Below are 15,366 nucleotides of genomic sequence, written 5' to 3'. Positions count from 1 at the left end.
TTGTGTGCTTTCAAATAATGCTCTCATCAACCCAAAACAGCTAAATCTAAAGTCCTTCCACGTAGCGCCAGTATTCTTTCCTCAGCTGGCGCTGTATCTGGCTCTTTAGGGTCTTGAATATTGGTTTGAGATCAGCTCTTCCTGTCTTTTTCATTAGTTTGTGGATCCGATCACGTATCTTGATCTGTTTTAGGGTCTCGTGGCTGATCCAGGGGGGGGTTTTCTTGGGTCGAGGATTTCCTCGCCAACAGGAAGCAGTCCGTCGTCGTCAACGGGGCCATCTCAGAGCTAGCTCCAGTGGAAAGTGGCGTTCCTCAAGGGTCCGTGCTCGGACCAACGCTATTTCTGCTGTACATAAACGATCTCCCGTCAGACCTGACCTCGACTGCGCGACTTTTTGCCGACGACACAGCGTGCCACGCTGACGTCAAGACAGCAGCGGATCAAGAAAACCTCCAAACAGACCTAGACAGACTGGCGTCCTGGGAACAGAAGTGGAAGATGGCATTCCATCCTGCCAAATGCAACACCGTACACATGACCCGACGCCGTACCACCCTACCATACGAGTACCAGCTCCACGGCCAGAAACTCCAGGAGGAGACCCAGGCCAAGTACCTCAGCGTCACCCTGACCAAAGACCTGAAGTGGAACACCCACATCGCCAACATCACCACCAAGGCGAACAGAGCACTTGGCTTTGCTAGACGCAACATCAAGCTCAGCAACAAGAAGTTCAAGGCGGCTGCATACAAGGCACTAGTACGACCCATCCTAGAGTATGCCAGCCCAGTATGGGACCCACACACCGCTGAAGACAGTGCCTCTCTCGAAAAGGTCCAAAGAAGAGCAGCCAGATGGGTGTCGCATCGCTTCCGCCAGACCTCCAGCGTCAACAACATGCTCGAAGACCTTGAGTGGCCTACGCTTGAGAGCAGACGGAGGCGAGCGAGACTAACAACTTTCTACAAAGTCCACCACGACCTTGTCGCAGTGAAGAGCAACCACGCACCAAAGCCAAGCCCACCCAAGTGCACGACCAGGCAGACCCACGCTCTGTCCTACGAAATCCCCCACTCCAGGACAGCCTACAGGCAGAAAACATTCTTCTCGCGCACCATTCCAGAGTGGAACCGCCTGCCTGTAGAAACTGCCACAGCGCCATCCCTGGCATCCTTTCAGGCCAGGCTGGCAACTCTCCACTGACCCATCATCCCCCCCCCCCTACCCCCAACCTCCCCCCCCCCCCTGAACTTCACCCCTGACCAAGCAATAGACCGGAACCACCATCACCCAAGTGTAGCAGATTCATCACCATGCTGATGTTGGCTACCTATCACTAAGAAGAAGAAGCATATTTGAATCAGTCTGACTTGCACACTAAGTTGTATCATGTTATGATGTTATTTTGAAGTAGGGGGCTTTTTACAGTGATTCGAGGCCTCTTCACTGGTCCATATTGGGCGCCCAGGCTCCTAATATGGACCATTTGTGATTTTTTTTGTATTTAATTTTTGCTGAAGGTCTACCAAAGCTATTTCACTCTAATTAGGCCTTACAGTTAAACTAAGAGAGAAGGACTACCAACCACAAAATGAAACTTCTTCGCAAGCAAACAAGCTGGTTATCAGCAATAAACAAAAAGTGGTCCATATTAGGGGCCCTTCCCCTATAACAATTCATTTTAGATCCCTTTGATGTCACGGAATGAACTGTATCTTTGTGTACAAATGCATTTCGTTTACATGCATGCGTCAAACTCAAAGACGGAATTATGATTATCCTTGAATTCCGACAGGGGATATATATACTGAAGTTCTCTGTCGTGTATATATGATGTCGCTTGGTTGAAAACGTAAGCTCTCTGGCGTCATTTTCATCGATCAAACAACCAAATTAATCAATACTATGCTAAAGTTTGGAGCTCAATCCGTCAATTACTGAGATTAGCCTAATTTCACGACAAAATAATGTTCTTTGGCTTGTATCAAAAATAAGTAAAGAATGCCACTGAATTCTGAGCTATGAATTTAACACACTAAAGCATACTCATTTAAACCAACCTAGCTTCAACAAAACAGTTTTACAATCTTTCGATTTACAAGCTTTTCAGATAATATGCTAAAACTAGCAATGTTCAATGATTTACCCTGTAACGTCGTTTTGCACAAAACTGCCAAATGAGAAAGGAATAGACACAAAACAAATAATGTCTTGACACATACTGAACAGACCCAGTGCCTGAGTGTGTGTTCATTTCTGTTGTTTATAGAACATGTTTTTATTGCACACGCTTTTTTGAGGGCTTAGAATTTTTTGAAAGTTACAGATGTGACTCAACACCGACTACAACTACGCCGATTATCTATTTTAAGACACCTCGGTAAAAAGACACACATTTTAGTAGATTTTCTGGTAAAGAGCTTATACCAAGGGAGCGAACTCCATCAACTTGAACAATTTTCGTCTGGTTCATCAACCGAATCACGAAGACTGTTCCACTACTTTGCTGTTCATAAGGTGTGTATTGTTCTTTTATTGCTTCGAGTGTATGAGATACTATTATTTTGCTGTGTATTAGTTACTTTTTGGATCAGCAACATGGGTGGGTTGGTAGGTCGCGATTTGCCCTGGCAGGGAATTGACTTGGGTTTTGTCGACTTAAAGTTAGACTACTCAGCCATATGAATCAATCAGTCATTTTGAAAACCGATCAGTCAAGAAAAAACCCTTTCCTTCCGCCATGGGACTGCCTCAATTGTGCATTACGGCAGTGAGGAGAAATTTCTGAAAGTTGTTTACAATACATGTACAATTTATGAGAGGAAAATTCAATTCAATTCTTCATTTTCTTGTTTATTATGGGGGCCAGGAGGCCCCCCATTTATACGGATAGTGTTGATGGGGGCCATGGGCAGCGCCATTTTGTTGTGAAATACGTCATCAGTTTGTGTACACAGGAAGTTGTGACATCCGTCACCCAATGGGAGGGGTGAAGGCAACATTGTTGTAGAAAGTTGTGAAATCCGTCACCCTATGGGAGGGGTGAAGGCAAAATTGGTCATCACTGAGTTTGTGTAACACAGGAAGTTGTGAAATACGTCACCCTATAGGAGGGGTGAAGGCAAAATTGTTCAACAAAAACATCATAGGTCGAACTGTGCAGGGTCAACCGCAACAAACTCAAACCATTCATAGTGAACTGCATCTGAGTGACTTATATACCGACATTTTTATTTCTTATTTTCAGCACAGGTGTAGGAAAAAATCATGAGCCAAAATCTTATTTATTTTCTAATTTAACAATTGTTTTACAAATGTGACCATGGTCTTTCAAACATACAATGACATTAAACATTGTTATGTTAAAAAAAAGAAAAAAGAAAAAAAGCTTTTGTGCACAAATCAAAAAATACATTGTACATTTTACCTACAGGCCAAACAGTGTCTGCGGCTAAGCCCGACCCAGCAAATTGTCAAGAACAGGCGCTTGAATTTAGATGTGTCCAATGATAGTAGGTTTGGTTGTGATCAATCAGAATAATGTAGGAATAAAAATGTATGACAGTTTGGTATGATGACATGTAATTCACATATGAAATATAATATTATACATCATAAATATACACCATGAAGCCCAACAAAGGTTTAATGTTATGTAATTCAAAATACCAAAATCAAGCACCTATTACGGATTTTGCGCGTGAAGATTGAGGCCTTCGTAAACGTTCAACGTTGGCCAATAATGATTTTAACAATGTTGTGTCGTTCTTTATTATGTTTTATTTTGTTGATCAATTGATAAACATGTCTTCCCAACATATTACAAATCAAACAGAAATAAAGTCATAGAGAACTACAATAATTATTGTTGCCGTCAAAACCTTGCAAGGCCTCAACAACTGTCAAAGCTTTGTGTGGAAGAATGGGGAAGAATCTATTTTCATGCACAAGGTCAAGGGGTCTACAATAATGTTTGCACGTTTTAAAAGTTGCCGAAAAAAAATTATGACTAGTATTATTTAATTCTGCTTTGTCGAACCATAGCATTGAAAACTTAAAAATTGAGAAAAAATAGTTATTATTATCACACGCCGAAGCATATCCGGTCGATCGATCGGCCCATGTCTGCCAGTAGCGGTTAGGTATAATAGCACTAAATTCACTGACTGAGCAATGAAGAGTTTGTGGCTGGGTGGTAAGACGTCCGGTAAGATGTCCGGCTACGGCGAAAGTGATCCGGGTTCAATTCCCAGCATGGGCAGTTTATTTATTTTTGTGTTTTTTGTGTGTTAAAATTCTTGTTTATTATTATTATTTATTATGAACGTTTTAATGTTTTGTTTTACTCTAACTAATTTTTTTAATGTTTAAAGGCACAGTGCAGCTCACAGCCTTCGTTTTGCGTTTTTGTTGCAGCTGAGTGCATTTACAGTTCAAAAATCCTCTTATGGTAGTAAATCAAACCCAAAACTACCCAACAACGACATCTGTGAAGCTCGACAGTTTCTTGTTCAAGCGAGTGCATAAATTAACCTAGTTATTAGTGGTGTTTGGTCGGAGTTCGATTCAACTGAGTGATTCCGGCCTCCATTTTGTTTTACACAAACTCATGATGACGTCTGACATAGTTTGCTAGTGACATGTCTTTTTGTGCATGATGTGGTGATCTACCTGATCTAAATTTAGATCCAAAAATAGGCCAAGACCAGCCGGGTCCGAGTACGAAATTAATTCGTACAAAAATCGCAGTTCTTGACTCTTTGGGTGCAAGTCAATGAAACTTGGTAGTTCTTCTAACGGATAGCTGCCTGAGGTATGACTAAAAGCCCCTGGGGCTCCGTGCACCTGGATTTGACAAGTTCAGTACCTTTAAAATAAATAAATAAATAATTAATTACAATTTTTTTTTAATCCTAGGCCTGCGGCCAGGGGGGGCGACATATACCAGTACCATTTGAGAATCAGACCAAATGGGAATTGAACCATTTGAGAACATCCTTTTTTTCAATCACTACATCCGAACTCGTCACACATTGACGAGAAATATAGCGTCATAAAAATATTACGTCACGGTCAAAAGTCTTTGACGTCTTTTTCTCTCGCGCGGTGTGTGTGTGTGTTCATTTTGTGCACATGTGTTAACTGTGTTACTGTTTGTGTCAGTGTGTGTGTTTGTGTGTGTGTGTGTGTTTGTGTGTGTGTGTGTGTGTGTGTGTGTGTGTGTGTGTGTGTGTGTGCGCGCGTGCATGACGGTCAGTCTGTACTCGTGTGTGTGTGTGTGTGTGTGTGTGTGTGTGTGTGTGTGTGTGTGTGTGTGTGTGTAAGAAAGGGAGAGAGAGAGAGAGAGAGTGGGTGGGTGGGAGTGTGTTTGTGTGTGTGTGTGTGTGTATGTGTGGGTGCATTTTCACTGTGATCAAATGAAAGAGAAAGGCCAGTCACCACGCACATCCTCGGCTCGCATGCAATGTATTTATATAGCAAAGGGAATGCCTGTAATTCACACAGATCAATCACTTGGTCTTAAACGTGCACAAGACAAAAACGTTCATACTGGGGGAGCGAGCCAGTCTGAAGAGTAGGCCTACTCGGGTCCAGCGCGAGCGTTTTTTATTTGTTCGTCCATAGACCTATATTAGAGGTTCGTCAGGGGAGTAATATTTTTGTACGAAATGTTTATTCGGAACTCACGTGTCGTGGGGAGTAATTTTCTCGTGTAATGGGGGAGTACTTTTTTCGTAAAGGGAATAACATTTTCGTACGAATTTTTTTCTCGGGAGTAAAAATCTTGTGAGAGTAATTTTCTCGTGTTACACCGGCGCGCACGCACACGGGCAGACCGTGGTTCAAGGGAAACAACTTTTACTCTTCTGTTGTGAGAAACCATCGAAGTGTAGTCGATCGCTCTTATGCGTGGGAGACCGGAATTGTTCTGTAAACAAGTCTTTGGATACGTACATATCGAGGTGTTTTATGGTAAATCTGAAGCGCACAATCCCATCTCGGACTAATAACTATACAGAGAAGTACTGTTGCCTCAAAATATTAAGGTATTATTGAAAGGCTGACGTGACATGTCCAACAAGGCCACATGTGTCAGCTCTTGCTGGTGTAGTACCGTAGTACGTACCGGCATCTTCATGTTTAGACCCGACTGTTCAATCCAGTTGTTTTGTTTGTTTGTTTTTTAACCTTTACTTTCGCTTCATTTTCGTGTTGGATTACTTGCATACGTGTAATTTTCTCATGGAAATAGCAGACTGGAAGTTAGCACTAATTATGATATCAAATATCTAGTAATTATGATAGCAGGTTACAGTTGATGTACAACTTTTATACGATGTGGGGGTGATCTGTGTGAGTTTATAAAATTTGCTGCAGAGGCAATATTTAATTGTTGTTGACGATGATAGTTATTTCAGGTTTTATGTTCACAGATCATACAGTGTTATAAACAGTGATCACTGCTGGAGGTGCTGATCATGGAACAGTACAGTATACTTGGCCGTATCGGAGAAGGAGCTCACGGTATTGTCTTGAAGGCCAAGCACATTGAGGTAATAACAAATAATGACGTGACTATATCTGTAATGGGAAATATCTTTGGTGTTGTACTAACATTAACATGCATACCCATGGCAGTGTGCATCGAATTATTAAAATCATGCTTACCACAACATATATATAAATACGGATGTAGACGTGTGTGTGTGTGAGTGTGTGAGTGAGTTCTCTGATGTAAAATTTACAGTTTAATCAGGGTTTATTTTTATGTTTGCATGGAGACGGAAACTCTTCAGCTAGATAAAAAAAAAAAAGAGTTGGTATGCACAACAGATTGAAAGCAAAGATCTCTGTAAGGTTGATTAACAACGTTGTATTTTATATTTCTTGTTGTTTGGGGGGAACATTTTTGGTTAATGGCTGGAGATTGTGTATGTTTTAAAGACATGCTTTTGTGTAATTGTGCAGAGTGGTGAAGTTGTTGCACTGAAAAAAGTTTCCTTGAGGAACCCAGAAGAAGGCATTCCCAACACAGCACTGAGGTAACCTTCCTTTGAATCAGCAGTTCCAAAACACAGCCCTGTCATTTTTATTTATTCTTCTTTCGAGTCTTTAACTCCATGGGTCACATTATGGTCATACGTAGTTTTATACGCCACACCCTTCTTGTACCCTGTGACGTTGGTAGCATACCATCTTCAAGGGTGTGTGTGTGCTAAGGTTATGTGTGTGCTAAGGTTATGTGTGTTTCCATGTCCCAAGGCTTTTCATGGGAACTCAGGATCTTTTCACATGCAGGTCAGTCTTTTTTAGGGGGGGGGGGGGGGGTATAATTCTGTACTGAATGTAGACTTCGGCAAAACATACAGAAACATCGCTGCAGTAACCTTAGTCTGGAACTCATGCCCACAGTGACAAACTGGTTTCAAAGCCAAAGCATTTTTGACTGAGCTAGTGACCAACCCTTCTTTTTTTTTAAAATTGCTTGAACACATTTATTATTTTTGACAAACATATATATATAAAATTGATTTTTTGGTATCTCTACAATTCATTGAATGGTTATGGGTAAAGGGAAGTAATATCATTATTTCTGGTTTTTCATTATCTTCCCTTCCCTTCCCTATTATGTTACGTCACGATGACGTCAATGGTTGCACATGCATAGATGTTGATAAAACGGACAACTTGTTGTACAGCTGTCCTACAGCTTGTAGAGATGTTTTTGCTTCAATACAGAATGTAATTGATTGAGATTTTCTGGCTTGTGCTATCATGAGAGAATGAGGATAACACAACATTGATGAACAATAATACTTCAAAAACAACTTCATTTTTAAAACCTTTTCTCAGAGCTACTCATTGACTTTCTTGCTGTGTTTCAGGGAGATAAAGGCTCTGCAGCAGATAGAAGACAACCCCTATGCTGCCCGCCTGAGAGAAGTCTTTCCCCATGGGTCAATGATCGTCCTGGTTTTTGACTACATGCTGTCTGACCTTTCCGAGGTCATACGCAAATCGGAGCGCCCTCTAACAGAAGCCCAAGTCAAGTCCTACATGCTGATGCTGTTCAAGGGACTAGCCTTCCTACACGAGAACAACATAATGCACAGAGTCGGTGGCGTTTTAAAGAGAACGATTACATTGGAAATTTGTTCTAATGATTTGACTATCTCCTTCAACTTGATGTGCTGTGTTGTGACAAAGCAAAAACTCAGTACAAGCAAACTGTGACAAAGCTTAAAAGTTTTCCTTGAAGAACACTCAGCCATATGTGCACAGTGTTTGTTACTTTTATTGTGTTGAAGCAGCCTGAAGTGTTGAAATCCTTTACAGCATAGACTTTAACCAGAATTTTCTTGCTGTAGCTGTTACTTAACTGCACAATGAGAGTCTGGCCTTTGTTTTCTGTGATCAACAGCATAAGTGTCCCTTAATTTGTGTGCTCATTTTCTGCATTAATTTGTTAAGCATTCCTTTTTTTCAATATTGTGACAAAAAATAAGCAATTTGTGAAGTACATGTATTACAAGTCAGTGAGATAGTATGTCAGAGTGATCGAGAGATCAAGCCTAGTCAAAAATGAATTGAAAATTTCGAAATGATTTGAAATAAAAGTTAAGCTTTGCCCAAGATGTTTTTGTGTAGGAGAGCTTTGCTACTCTATCGTCTTTTCTTTGAAGTGATTGCCTTCTTTCCTTATACTGACATTAGTATGTACTTGTCTTGCAGGACCTAAAGCCAGCCAACCTGTTGATCAGTTCCACTGGTCACCTCAAGCTGGCAGACTTCGGGCTTGCACGCGTCTTCCAGAATCAAGGAGAGCGCCAGTACAGTCACCAGGTGGCTACAAGGTTAGGATATATGTAATTTTGTCTGCTCTTTATATATATACATGTCTTTGTATTATATGAGTTATTAATTTGTCTCTCAGCCTTGCAGAGGCTTTAAATGTTGTCTATGGTTTGATACATTTAACTTCTTCTATGCATCCATAATGGACCATTGGTTTTCTGTGTGTTTTTGCTTAATACACAAATATGTTGTCTCTATTTTAAGACCTATATATATACATGTATACAAAACCGTTAAAAAAAAAACTAGGTCTTTAAAGAGAGAGATTCTTAAAACGGACTGAAAGTAACTCAGACACTATGAAGCAAAAATCAGGTCTGAATGGTGGAAGGGTCTCAATACAGTCTGAATGGTGGAAGGGTCTCAATACAGTCTGAATGGTGGAAGGGTCTCAATACAGTCTGAATGGTGGAAGGGTCTCAATACAGTCTGAATGGTGGAAGGGTCTCAATACAGTCTGAATGGTGGAAGGGTCTCAATACAGTCTGAATGGTGGAAGGGTCTCAATACAGTCTGAATGGTGGAAGGGTCTCAATACAGTCTGAATGGTGGAAGGGTCTCAATACAGTCTGAATGGTGGAAGGGTCTCAATACAGTCTGAATGGTGGAAGGGTCTCAATACAGTCTGAATGGTGGAAGGGTCTCAATACAGAAGTGTCATTGCACTAGATGCAAGTGTTTGGTAAGTGGTGATGGTTAGTGGAGGGAGATAATCGATCTGGGAAACAGAAATAAGGAATGAAGCATATCCTTCTTTTTTCCAGATGGTATCGAGCTCCTGAGCTTTTGTATGGTGCTCGAAAGTATGACGAGGGAGTGGATTTGTGGTAAGTTGAAAGCTGATCACTCCTCTGTCTGACACCCTCTCTCTCTCTGTTTCTCGATCTCTGACACCCTCTCTCTCTCTGTTCCTCGATCTCTGTCTGACACCCTCTCTCTCTCTGTTCCTTGATCTCTGTCTGACACCCTCTCTCTCTCTCTGTTCCTTGATCTCTGTCTGACACCCTCTCTCTCTCTGTTTCTCGATCTCTGACACCCTCTCTCTCTCTGTTCCTCGATCTCTGTCTGACACCCTCTCTCTCTCTGTTCCTTGATCTCTGTCTGACACCTTCTCTCTCTCTGTTCCTCGATCTCTGTCTGACACCCTCTCTCTCTCTGTTCCTTGATCTCTGTCTGACACCCTCTCTCTCATCTCTGTCTGACACCCTCTCTCTCTCTCTGTTCCTCGATCTCTGTCTGACACACTCTCTCTCTCTCTGTTCCTCGATCTCTGTCTGACACCCTCTCTCTCTCTGTTCCTCGATCTCTGTCTGACACCCTCTTTCTCTCTCTGTTCCTCGATCTTTGTCTGACACCCTCTCTCTCTCTGTTTCTCGATCTCTGTCTGACACCTTCTCTCTCTCTGTTCCTTGATCTCTGTCTGACACCCTCTCTCTCTCTCTGTTCCTCGATCTCTGTCTGACACCCTCTCTCTCTCTCTGTTCCTCGATCTCTGTCTGACACCCTCTCTCTCTCTGTTCCTCGATCTCTGTCTGACACCCTCTCTCTCTCTGTTCCCCGATCTCTGTCTCTCTCTCTCTCTCTGTTCCTCGATCTCTGTCTGACACCCTCTCTCTCTCTGTTCCTCGATCTCTGGCTGACACCCTCTCTCTCTCTGTTCCTCGATCTCTGTCTGACACCCTCTCTCTCTCTGTTCCTCGATCTCTGTCTGACACCCTCTCTCTCTCTGTTCCTCGTTCTCTGTCTGACACCCTCTTTCTCTCTCTGTTCCTCGATCTCTGTCTGACACCCTCTCTCTCTCTCTGTTCCTCGATCTCTGTCTGACACCCTCTCTCTCTCTGTTCCTCGATCTCTGTCTGACACCCTCTTTCTCTCTCTGTTCCTCGATCTCTGTCTACTCTCCCTCTGTGTAAATGTTCTAACATTACAAAGACATTTAGAGCAAATATTCAATGTAAGAAATAAAGTGCATTCACTTTATTTACCAGTAGGAAAGATTTCCCTTTTCATTGGAGTTTATGAAACATGAAGGCAATCATTGACAATTAGTTATAGGAAGACCCTAGCTTCTTTCACCACTCACAGACTGTTTCAGCCTTTTGCATGTGTAGAAAATCGCAGTGTTTTGACAGTTTGAATAACTGTAAATCATAATTCTGATTATGGCTGTAAAATCACCTTTTGTATGTTTCTACCTTCAGGCTTTTTTCTTTGCAGGGCTGCTGGCTGCATTTTTGGTGAATTGTTGAACAACTCACCTGTTTTTCCTGTAAGTTAAACGCAATCTGAGCTTAAATGGGTAGACTATAGAGGGTTGAGGTTAAATTCTCTTGATGCAGGCTACTTTGGTATTTGTGTGCAGTGCTGCGTGGTACCTGCGATATGAGACCCCTCTAATCAGAAGACACCTCTCAGGAGAGGACACATACTTTGTTTTTACTCTTTTAACTAAACCAAACTATACCTGCTGAAAGAGGACAGCTGCGATAAAGGGACTTTCTTGGTTGGTCGGAAGGGTGTCCGTTCATTGCAGGTACCATTGTGATTACAGTTTGGTAATAAAAATGCTCCAGTAAATTGAACTTGGATTTTAATTATTCTAAAGTGGCTGAGGTATCCTCTGTGCACCAGTTTTATGGTTTTTGTTGTTGTCCAGTACAACATATTTGGGTGATAACGCAGTTTTGTTGGCCGGGTTTCTTTCTCTTGGCAAGTATGTTTCTGCTATTCTTATTTAAGCAATCATGCTTCTCCATTTTGTTGAAAAACGATTGATTTACATGGCTGTTTGTCAACAGGGTGAGAATGACATTGAGCAGCTTTGCCTGGTGATACGTGTGCTGGGAACTCCCAATGAGAAAACGTGGCCTGTAAGTCATTTGATATAGGTTTTTCCCCCAGCAAATGGGACATTATTGTGAAAAAAAAGTTCTTCTTGTAATTGTCCAGCATTTTATTGAGTGAAACACTGTGTATTTGTTTCCTTAACTGACAATAACACTAACATTTTGCCTTTTGTTATGTATTTTCATATTTTTGATAAGATGTAGTTGTTCTTCGTGTGTGTGTTTGTGTGTGAGTGAAACTTGACAGAGCTTGACCTGCTTTCATAATACTTTCCTCTTCACTTTCATTATTTTCTGCATTTATTCTCTCATCATTTGTGTGTGACGATTTTTAACTGCGCAGGGTATGACTGAAGAGGATCTGCCAGATTTCCACAAGATTTCCTTCTCACCCTGTCAACCAATACCGCTGGAAGAAATTTTTCCTGACGCTTCACCTGATGCTCTGGACCTTCTCAAGTGTTTTCTGGTCTATTCATCCTCAAAGAGAATTTCTGCGAAGGATGTAAGTTTTTGGTTGCACTGATGGGTAGAAATGGAAAGTGTGGTTGTATATGAAGTATGTTTACTCTTAACTTTACTGAGACCAAACATTTTAGCCGACTTTGGCGAAAGAAATGATACATTGAATCTTATAAGTGGCACAACTCTGTGAAGACCAACTGCAGCCAGTTTGTATTTTGCTTTGTGAAGAGCAAGAAAAAAAAAAGAGAAGATTTTGCCATATATAGCATAACAATTCATTTGTAATGGTAGAAGTTTCTCATTGTTTAATACATGGAAATGTGCACAGCTATAGGGCTTCCCAAAAAGTGTGTCCATGTGCACACTACCCCCAGAATACGTATTCTATCATTTCAAAATACAATTCATTTTGTTTCTTTTCCCTACAGGCTTTGCTTCATCCGTACTTCTTCACGGAACCTTTGCCAGCTCATCATTCAGAACTTCCCATTCCTCAGCGATCATCGCGCAGGGGAGGTCTGCACCTGAAGCACGTGACGCACGACTACAAAGTGGACCTTCCGCTGCAGGACATCATTGTTGACCCTGACCTTTTAGCTCCGCATGTGATTAAGATAAAATGACGCTGAGGAAGTGGATTTCCTTGTGTGTTCAGAGACTGTTGAATTTCAGTGAGAAACTTTTACTGTGAGGCTTTGACCTTCATCTCCGCATGTGATTAAGATGAAATGATGTGGAAGACGTGGGCTGCTTTGTGCTTTTCAAGACTGCTGGATTTCAGGGAGAAACTTTCAACATGCAGCTTCGGTCGTCATTGTTACTCTTAACCTTTTCGGTTTGCATTCAAGCAATAGTGGGGAGTAATTAGTGATATTCTGTGTGTTTGAAAACTGCAGGATTTTTTTTTATCCGCATGCAATTTAAGACGCTATCATGTGGCTGGAGTGATATTGTGTGTCCCTGAAGGATAGAATGAAGGACCACAGTGTGATATGCAGTGTATGTGAATGACGAGACAGTTGACTTTAGTGAAAAACTCACCTTGCAAGATAGAGCAGGGTTTGAGCATGTGTGATTGCATGGTTTAATAAACTTGTGGGATCATAATTATACAGGGCTCCCCAAACTGTCCGTCCTGAGCGAACTAGAAGCTGAAAACATGTACTAGCAATTCAATGTGGGGGGGTCCCACAACGCACTAAAACTGAAAAGAGCTGATCCTGGGATGCACTTCATATAAGTTTGTATTTTATCATGTGAATGTCATCAGTTTTCAGAAAACGTTCTTCCAGATCTGTACAGATCTGAAATTTACGTAGTTTATCTAACCCATATGACCATCATTATTTTATAAAGGGCTCTTAGAGTTCCTGTAAGTCTACATTAATTTGACGCTAGCTTTTCAGTGGTTAGGTGTCAGCGAGGAATATGTGCCTCCTGAAAGCAAGAATGTGAATCTCCTTGTCTTCGGACCCTCTAAAGTTCAACTGAGGGGGTCAAAGGACCGCCTAAAAATGACAGGTGAGGATCCAGGGGCCATCTAGGTTGAGCATCCATGCATAGCCGTGATATCGTCTCTGGAAACCTATATCTTCTGCATCATAATTTAATGTAGATCCTCCACAAATACACGCTGAAACCCTGCCTGTTCAGCACAAGAAAATACAGATATGATGGGGACCCAGAAGGGGGGGAGTTTCTCACATCCCGATAGCAGTCATATCCATGATTGCTCCACCCATTGGTAAAACCTGTTTTTCTTTACAAGTACGAATCGTGGATCTCACAGAAACCCGTTGCTCAGTTACACCAACCGGTCAAACATGGTCTAAAACAAAGCGATCACATTATTATTATTTTTAAGATAAACAAGCCAAAACAAATTATTAACCTGTATGTATGAACAGTTACCAATTTTATTTGGGGTATTTTGATAATGTTTCCGATAAAATATGTGGTTATGGCGTGATCCTTTATGTATGCAATACAAACTATTAATGAAAGGTAGCAGGTTTACCGACTGCCGATGCCAATCGACATCCCTGAAAATGTACTAGAATCTCATGTGCCCATTCTGAAAAAGTTTTGACTTGAACTGCAAATGATTCAGTGAATCACAGTATCAAAAATGTTTGCATTTCAGTTTTGAAACAGCAAGTACAACGTAATCAAATTCAGTTTTGATGTTGAAAATGAAGGAATGGGGTAAGCTGAATTGTTGTAAAAAAAATTAAAAAATGTTGTATCAAATAAAGTTGGACAAGATTGCTCTGTGTCTGTGTGTACGTACGTGTGTGTGTGTTTGCTGGCAATACCCGAAAGTTGCCAATTTTAAGTTTGTAACTTAAAAAAATATAATACTGTTACTCATCATTTACTAGTTAGTTTACTTTTCACATAACAAACATACATAAATAAAACGAAAAATCAAAACGAAAAAAACAACAACACGCATACAAATGTGCTTTATACGGGTATAGGCATGCACACAAACACGTACATGTAGCCTATGCATGCGAAGATTGGAGAGACAATTTCAGTGCGAAAACAAAGTCACAAACACAACATTAATAATGATACTAGTACGATGCTACTCATTATAATAATGATGTAATACCACCAATTATTAAAATAATTATAATTTGGGTTTGGAATCTAAATGACGAACGTTCTGGAAAATCGGAAAGATACAACCAACTCTCCCAGCATCCTCAGCAGTATTTGGGGATTTTATGGGGATTCCCCTACTACAGGGAGTACTCATTATAGACGACACGGCTAAAGTACAATATTTAAGTTAAAAATACGTTATGCCACTATTTGAAATTAAGGTGGATTGAGAGGGTCCTAATCAACATTTTTCACAAACGATTATGGATAAAAGGAACACTGATGTTATTGCAGCACAATAAATACAGTTGTGAAGATGCTTACGGAGTACTCCCCCTTTTGGTTTGCGGTGTGAAACAGCTGAGCAAAGGCGTTCTTCCCAATACTTCCGTATTTTGACGACACTCCCACTCTAAGGTGATTCACTTACTAAAATAGCGTGCGAATGATGTCTTAGTCATTCTTGTTTTTCCTCAAACTTGCTGACTGAGCTGTCTTTGCCTCTTCTGTCTCTGCAATCCATTTTAATCCGCCGCCCGGGGCCGATCGATTAAGCCAGCCATGTTTTAATGTTTACTGAGCTCCG

At 41.2% G+C, this 15,366-nt stretch overlaps 1 protein-coding gene across 3 annotated transcripts; it reads left to right on the top strand.

Annotated features, from left to right (window-relative positions):
* The first annotated feature begins 1,803 nt into the window (after positions 1 to 1,803).
* LOC138965465 (cyclin-dependent kinase 20-like) lies at positions 1,804 to 14,453 on the top strand. 3 transcript variants are annotated; one of them, XM_070337626.1, is made up of 10 exons: positions 1,804 to 2,520; positions 6,438 to 6,557; positions 6,973 to 7,046; positions 7,890 to 8,118; positions 8,737 to 8,858; positions 9,624 to 9,686; positions 11,077 to 11,128; positions 11,658 to 11,729; positions 12,049 to 12,210; positions 12,599 to 14,453. In XM_070337626.1, exons 2-10 carry the CDS (start codon positions 6,483 to 6,485, stop codon positions 12,791 to 12,793), a joined length of 1,044 nt encoding a protein of 347 aa, XP_070193727.1. In that variant the 5' UTR covers positions 1,804 to 2,520; positions 6,438 to 6,482; the 3' UTR covers positions 12,794 to 14,453. The 3 variants fall into 3 exon arrangements, with proteins under 3 accessions (XP_070193727.1, XP_070193726.1, XP_070193728.1); XM_070337625.1 differs by lacking the exon at positions 1,804 to 2,520 and adding an exon at positions 5,888 to 6,050; XM_070337627.1 differs by lacking the exon at positions 1,804 to 2,520 and adding an exon at positions 5,912 to 5,976.
* The last annotated feature ends 913 nt before the right edge of the window (positions 14,454 to 15,366 follow it).

The sequence above is a fragment of the Littorina saxatilis genome, linkage group LG4, assembly GCF_037325665.1.
Source record: "Littorina saxatilis isolate snail1 linkage group LG4, US_GU_Lsax_2.0, whole genome shotgun sequence".
NCBI lineage: Eukaryota > Metazoa > Mollusca > Gastropoda > Littorinimorpha > Littorinidae > Littorina > Littorina saxatilis.
This window is presented reverse-complemented; position numbering and strand designations above follow the sequence as displayed.

Coding starts and splice junctions, on each gene's coding strand:
- LOC138965465 (XM_070337626.1), top strand. CDS start 6,483: ATGGAACAGTACAGTATACTTGGCCGTATCGGAGAAGGAGCTCACGGT. Junction 11,129..11,657: donor ACAACTCACCTGTTTTTCCT/GTAAGTTAAACG, acceptor GTTTGTCAACAG/GGTGAGAATGACATTGAGCA. Junction 12,211..12,598: donor AGAGAATTTCTGCGAAGGAT/GTAAGTTTTTGG, acceptor TTTTCCCTACAG/GCTTTGCTTCATCCGTACTT.